This window comes from Calidris pugnax, unplaced genomic scaffold, assembly GCF_001431845.1.
Source record: "Calidris pugnax isolate Ruff unplaced genomic scaffold, ASM143184v1 scaffold558, whole genome shotgun sequence".
Taxonomy (NCBI): Eukaryota; Metazoa; Chordata; class Aves; order Charadriiformes; family Scolopacidae; genus Calidris; species Calidris pugnax.
The window spans coordinates 243,172-250,151 of NW_015093088.1; the positions used below are offsets into that span (position 1 = coordinate 243,172).

Genomic DNA, 6,980 nt, shown 5'->3' on the forward strand with positions numbered 1-6,980 from the left:
ATGTAGACCTCTTTGCTATGAAACCTCGCTCAGGGTAGAGGAACATCTTCACCTGCAGCTTGGAGGAGCTGGTGTCCCCTTCCCTAGAGCTGCAGGAGAGTTCTTGGGATGTCCCTTAGGTTTAATGAGGATTTCAACTCTCTTCGTGTGTGTTGGTGTGTTGGTGACACTCACACTGTCCCCGTGGGTGCACAATTCTTCTCCATCAGTGCTGTGACCATGTCCCTGTTCCTCCTCCTGTTCCTCCTCCTGAACCCGGTGGTGGATCCCACCAGCCAGCGGTGCAGCTCCTGGACCTGGGAATCACAGGGTGCTCCCAGTGACACCAAGGTCACCTTTGAGGTGGTGGCCCTCAAGTTTCTGCTGTGGCAGCACACCTCAGAGCTCCCTGGCGTGTTTTAACGACTGACGACATCGTACCGGCTCCGCACCGCCTTATATAGCCCTCCCTGACACTTTGGATTTTATCCCTTCATCATCGTCTTGATGGTTGGAGCTTTTCCAGCCAAGTGAAATTCTTATGGAAAATGCAGTCCCTGGAGCTCCACGTTTCACTATGTTTTTCTTTTTTTCAGTATCTCAGGTTCAATGAACTTTTGCTGGTCCCTGGGGCTCTGCTTGGCCTCTCTGCAGAGCATCCCAGGATGGTTCTCCCACCACCTCCAAGCCATCCATCCAGCTTGGCTCCAGTGGTCTTTGCAGGGCAAGGCACTGGGTCCCTGCTGAGGGTGCCCTGGACCACCAGCTGCAGTCCCTGGAGCTCCACGTTTCACTATGTTTTTCTTTTTTTCAGTATCTCAGGTTCAATGAACTTTTGCTGGTCCCTGGGGCTCTGCTTGGCCTCTCTGCAGAGCATCCCAGGATGGTTCTCCCACCACCTCCAAGCCATCCATCCAGCTTGGCTCCAGTGGTCTTTGCAGGGCAAGGCACTGGGTCCCTGCTGAGGGTGCCCTGGACCACCAGCTCCTCCACCCAGGTGTTGTAGAACTCGTGGCTTAAATATGAATAGCCAGGGTGGACAAAGCCATAGATGGTGGCATGTCAACTGTAACCACCCTGTTACAACATGCCCGATGGCTAATTACAGAACCAGCTGAAGCCTGAACTAAGAGGTGGATGTTGTAGAAGAAAGTGACCACGTAGCAACCACTTAGAAATGAAATAGCAAACGAATCAAACCAGTTAAAAGCAAGAAGACCCCAGACCCCAATATTAGTCTTGGTCCCAACCGTGGCATGAGGGGTGGGGAACTTCCACTGTAAGGGTGTAAGTGCCCGGGGATCTCTTTGTTTGGGGTCCCTCTTTGGAGACACCCAGCTCTGGAGTTATTAATAAAATGTATTTTCATAAAGGAATCAGGGAAATTGTGGAAACCAGGAATCAAGCCCCGTGATGGTGGCTGGCACATGGGATTTCCATAAAAGGACCCCCCCCAGCAGGTTTCTCATGTCTCTTCATGGGGTCTACAGGTAGCCCCCCAACACCATCACCTCCTCAGGGACCTCCTTTTGATGAGCCCAGTGGGGTTTCCCGGGAGTCCAGGGGGTTCAGCGTGGGCAGGTCTCAAGGAATGATCTTTAAGGTCCCTTCCCACCCAAACCATTCTTGGTTCGATGACCTCATGGCATCGAACCAAAGGACTGGGGGTCCCATAACCCACCTTCTGCCTGAGGTGACCACCGAGCACGGTTTGCAAGGTGCTGGTGCCCTCTAAAGGGAGAAGCACAGGGGAAAAAAGTCCCATCAGGCTTGTTCCTAGGACAGACACTCTGCTGCAAGACAGATGTCTTCTGCTTTGGAAACACAGCAGGGATTTGGGGGGGGTGTGGGTCTCCTTCCACCAGCAGCATCACCCCAGCACCCTGGTCTTGACCCTGTGAGATGCCAGGGCTGCAGAGCAAAGGGACCTGACCATCGAAGCCCTGATGAGCGTAAGAGAGCCACAGAAACCCTGAGAGAGGTTTTAAGGATATAAATTTGAGGTGGTTTTAATTTGCGGCTTCTTCTAGGGAGGGTTTTACAGAGTGAGAAGTTTCCTGAGGATGGAATGTGGGATCCCCCAGATAAACAGGTTTGGGAGCAAAAAAGGCAAAACTCAGCTGGCTTTGAGAGATGGCAGCCCAGAAAGCCCCCCCCACCCCCTGGGCTGCATCCCCAGCAGCGTGGCCAGCAGGGTGAGGGGGGGATTCTGCCCCTCTGCTCCGCTCTGGGGAGACCCCCCCAGTGCTGCCTCCAGCTCTGGGGCCACCAACAGCAGAAGGACATGGAGCTGCTGGAGCAGGGCCAGAGGAGGCCCCAGAGATGCCTTAATTCCTCCATCCTCCTAGGGGGCTCGTGCTCCCTGGAGAGCACGTGAGGATGGATTAAGCCATGTCAGGCTTGGTAGGACAGTGTCCCAGCGTGGGCAAGAGGGAATGTTTAATTTATGTGAGAAGACATTTTTTCTTCCAGTGATTTTGGAAGTGGGTGATGTGGTAGGGCACGGACAAGGTCTGCCACTGGTGGTGACAACTGGGAGCTCTGCCCCTGTGTGCCACCCATTCATGAGGAGCCTGGCACCTTTGGGCCACCAGTGAGCACCCTTGCAAGAGTGAGACACCTGGTTACTTCTGAAGAGCATTTCCCTGGGTGCCAGCCCGTGTCCTTTGCCCACGGGGCTGGAGAAGGGGCCCTGACCCCTCTTCTGCAGCAGAGCTCCATCTCCTGCCCTGCTGGGAGGGAGGCAGAGGCAGAAGATGGGGGAGACAGGAGAAGACTCGTGTCCTCGCCCCTCTGCCGCCCCATTCTCTCATCTGGTTCCCATTCCTGATTCAAAGCACAAAAATACTCCAGAAATGAGGGGCTCTTTGCAGCAGCTATTTTGGAAACCCAGAGATTTAGCAGCTTTTTATTGATTTTTTCTCTCCCCCACGCGCTGACACCTGAAGCGAAATAACCCTTTTAAACTCATCTCCTCCTGACTCCCTGGCCACCACGTTCCATCCCGCTGATGGGGACTAAGTGCTGCTGCCCTTCAAAAGCTCGGGTTTAACACACCAAGGAGAGTCCTTGTGTTTTTTAAGTGCATTTCCAAAATCACTTTAAACTCCAGTCAGGTCACCACTCACAGTCAGACAGAGCTGTGCATGCTTTTTAGAGCTTGTTCCTTGGCCAAGATCAACCAAGCAGCATCTACAAGGAAGGGAGGACGCGTCCAGCAGCCACAAGGAAGAATCATGGAATCACAGAATGGTTTAGGTGGGAAGGGACCTTCAAGATCATCCAGTTCCAACCCCCTGCCCTGGGCAGGGACACCTCCCACCACACCAGCTTGCTCCAAGCCCCCTCCAACCTGCCCTTGAACCCCTCCAGGGATGGGGCAGCCACAGCTTCTCGGGCCAACCTGGGCCAGGCTCTCACCACCCTCCCACCAAACAAGTTCTTCCCCACAGCTCAGCTCCATCTCCCCTCTTGCAGGGTCCAACCCTTCCCCCTCCTCCTAGGGCTCCCCTCCCTCATCCAGAGCCCGTGATCCTCCCGTCTGAGGTCACTGGTGACTACACTGAAGTCCTTGTGCTCTTCCCCACCATCTCATCACTTCAGCAGCCCTCCCAGCCCAGGTGAGAAGGTCCTGGATGACCCCACCTCATCGCTGGAGAAGCTGCCTGGTGGGCAGCTGCCCCGTATCCTTGAAGTCCACACACGAAGACCATCCTTGCCATGTGTAGGCAGGTCCCCATGGCACACAGAGCACAAGACAGCATTCAGCTCCCTTGCCTTTATTTTCCCGTTGTTCCTCTCCTGGCTGGAAGATCAGGTTTCCACCGAGGGCAGGGTGGAAGCCGTGGCTTAGAGTCGGCGCTCAAAAAAGCTGTCTCGCATCGCTCTCTCCTTAGAGGGGACCCTCTTCCCCGAGGGGAAGGTCTGGTAGGCCCGCAGGTTCGTCGGTGACAATCGCAGCAAATACCAGCGGGTCTTCGCGCTGAGGGGTGGGCTGGGGAGGAGAAGAGCATTGAGGAAGATTATGGAGGTGGAGGCAGAAGTAAGGAGACACAGGCAGGGGTTCCAGGGGTACAGGCATGGCTTGGATCTACGGGTGTGCTCCAAGAGCATGTGGGCACCCTTCACCCCAGCAGAGCGGCAGAAGCTGGTGAGCTTGCAGTGTTGTCCCCCCAAGAGGACGTGCTTGGTCTGACCTTTCACTGGGCTGATGCCACCCCAGGGCTCCCCATTCCCAGCTCCATGCACCGAGGCCAACGGTGTGAGGTTCAACAGGGCCAAGTGCTGGGTCCTGCACTCAGGTCACACCATCCCCATGGATGCTCCGGGCTTGGGAAGAGTGACTGGAGCTGCCCGGTGGAAAAGGACCTGGGGATGTTGGTCAACAGCCGACTGAAGATGAGCCCCAGGTGGCCACTAACATCCTGGCCCGGACCAGCAACAGTGTGGCCAGCAGGGGTGGGGATTTTACACTGAAAGAGGGGAGGTTTGTCTGAAGCCCTCTGAAGATGACTGGAGGCTTTTTTTTTCCCTGGATTTCAGGAAATCTGAGCCACACGAATATAGCACTAGAGGGCACCCACGGATTTCTGCTGGTGGCTGCTCCCACCGCAGCTCAGCTCCTGGTCCTGGGCTGGCAGCGCTGGAGGTGCACTCTCAGCCCCATTTTGGGTCCAGTGGAATCACCCCGGGAGCCCAGCGCTGTGCTCGGAGCTCCAGGCAAGAGGGAATTTTGGATGCCAGCTATAACCAGCATTAGTTGAGAGTGATACATCCCTCTGATGGCTCCCCTGGTCCCTGGAGGGCTGAACAGGGGCTGGGGCTGTCAGCTGGTTTTAGAATCATAAAATGGTTTGGGTGGGAAGGGACCGTAAAGCCCCCCCAGTGCCACCCCCTGCCCTGGGCAGGGACACCTCCCACCACACCAGGTTGCTCCAAGCCCCCTCCAACCTGCCCTTGAACCCCTCCAGGGATGGGGCAGCCACAGCTTCTCTGGCCAACCTGGGCCAGGCTCTCACCACCCTCCCACCAAACAAGTTCTTCCCCACAGCTCAGCTCCATCTCCCCTCTTGCAGGGTCCAACCCTTCCCCCTCCTCCTAGGGCTCCCCTCCCTCATCCAGAGTCCCTCCCCAGCTTTCCTGGAGCCCCCCTTCTTGAGGGACTGGCAGGGGCTCCAAGGTCTCCACGGAGCCTTCTCTTCTCCAGGCTGACACCCCCAACTCTCTCAGCCCCCCCTCCCAGCAGAGGGGCTCCAGCCCTCAGAATGAGGTGCCCCATTTCCAAAACCTGGGGCTGGGTTGGGGCACACTGCCCACCTGCTGTTCCCTTTCAGGTGATTCTAGTTTACTCCCCTCTCGTTTTTCTGAGGACAGAAGGTTTGGGTGAAGAGGGGAAGGAGGATCAGCTGTGGGGCTGGCCCTCCACTACACCTCTCTGGTTTCATCCCACCAGCCCAAGCCCTTGGGAATCAGATGCCACCACGTCCTGGGGACATGGGTACTCACAGGTCGAGCGGATGAGGGTATCTGTCCTTTTCCTTCACAGGCAGCACAAAGTAGGGAACGACCTTCAACATCCCACTGTTGTCCCGGTAAAAATCACGGTGCTGCTGGCTCAGCTGCAGATAAAGACAAGTATCCCAGAGGTTCAGCCTGAGCTCAGGGCTCTGCATCTTGCCAGGAGCAGGATTTTGCAGGGGTGACCATTGCAAGCCCAAGGCCATCACCTCCCCATTCAATCCATGAAGAAACGCCGGCCACAGCCGTGGTCCTCAGCTGCCCTCACACACTGGGGATGCTGCACTAATATAGAAATTAATCATCATAGACTCATAAAATTGTCCAGGTTGGAAGGGACCTTTTAATATCATCAAGTCCAACCATCATCCCAACACTCACAAACCCACCACTGACCCATGTCCCTCAGCACCACGTCTGCCCGGCTTTGAAATCCCTGCAGGGATGGGGACTCCACCACTGCCCTGGGCAGCCTCTGCCAAGGCTTCACAACCCTTTCCATGGAGAAATTTTCCCCAATCTCCATCTTAAACCTCCCCTGGTGACAATTGAGGCCGTTTCCTCTTGTCCCATCGCCTGTTCCTTGGGAGAAGAGACCGACCGCCCCTGGCTACACCCTCCTTTCAGGGAGTTGTAGAGAGTGAGAAGGTCTCCCCTCAGCCTCCTTTTCTCCAGGCTGAACACCCCCAGCTCCCTCAGCTGTTCCTCACAAGGAACACCTCACAAGGTGTCTGTGCTCCAGACACTCAAGCTGCCTGAAGTCAGACACAGCAGCTGAGATGCCACCCCTGCTTGCCCGGTTTCAGGCAGGGAGCTTTGCTGTGTGCAGGCAGCAGGGAAGTGGACATCTGTCTCCAGCCCCCAAGTAGCCACCAGGACCCATGACCACCCAAGCTTCTCTTCATGGTCTCCCCTCTGTCCTCACCTGGTAAAACCTGCTCAGCACCTGGGACCGGCCGCCATCCAGGTTGAAGCGGGTGCGCAGGGGGATGTGTGGGTACAGTTCCTTGTCCTCTTCTTGGTACCCTGTCACGGTGTGGGGAACTGGGAGATATCTCATGGTGGTGTTTCTACAGGTATTTCTGAAAGAAAAATGCTGGTTTTTATAGTATCATAGAGTGGTTTGGGTGGGAAGGCACCTCAAGGACCATCCAGTTGGGACTGGATGGGCTTTAAGGTCCCTTCCCATCCAAACCCCTCTATGGTTCCGTGTGTGGTGGGTGGCATTGCCCTGCAATGCTCTTCACCTCTACTGGTGTCAACAGGCCACAAATCCAAGGCAAAGCAGTAAATAAAGATATCTGATATGCAAATATCCTGTTTCCTGCCGCCCTCCACAGCGCTGGGAATGTTTGTGTGACCTGCTCCAGGTGCCAACACTGGGGGGACGCAATTCAAGCCCCCCTAGAGCCAAGCCCAGCCTGCAGTGGCCACCCAGGCTTCCCTCCATGGTCTCCCCTGTGTCCTCACCTGGTAAAACCTGC

General features: G+C 55.9%; 1 protein-coding gene across 1 annotated transcript; it reads right to left on the minus strand.

Annotated features, from left to right (window-relative positions):
• Positions 1-3,757: 3,757 nt before the first annotated feature.
• LOC106900656 (chromosome unknown open reading frame, human C2orf70) lies at positions 3,758-6,556 on the minus strand. The gene is made up of 3 exons (XM_014962787.1): positions 6,422-6,556; positions 5,485-5,597; positions 3,758-3,973 (listed from the first exon to the last, which is right to left on the minus strand). Exons 1-3 carry the CDS (start codon positions 6,554-6,556, stop codon positions 3,829-3,831), a joined length of 393 nt encoding a protein of 130 aa, XP_014818273.1. The 3' UTR covers positions 3,758-3,828.
• Between the last annotated feature and the right edge of the window lie 424 nt (positions 6,557-6,980).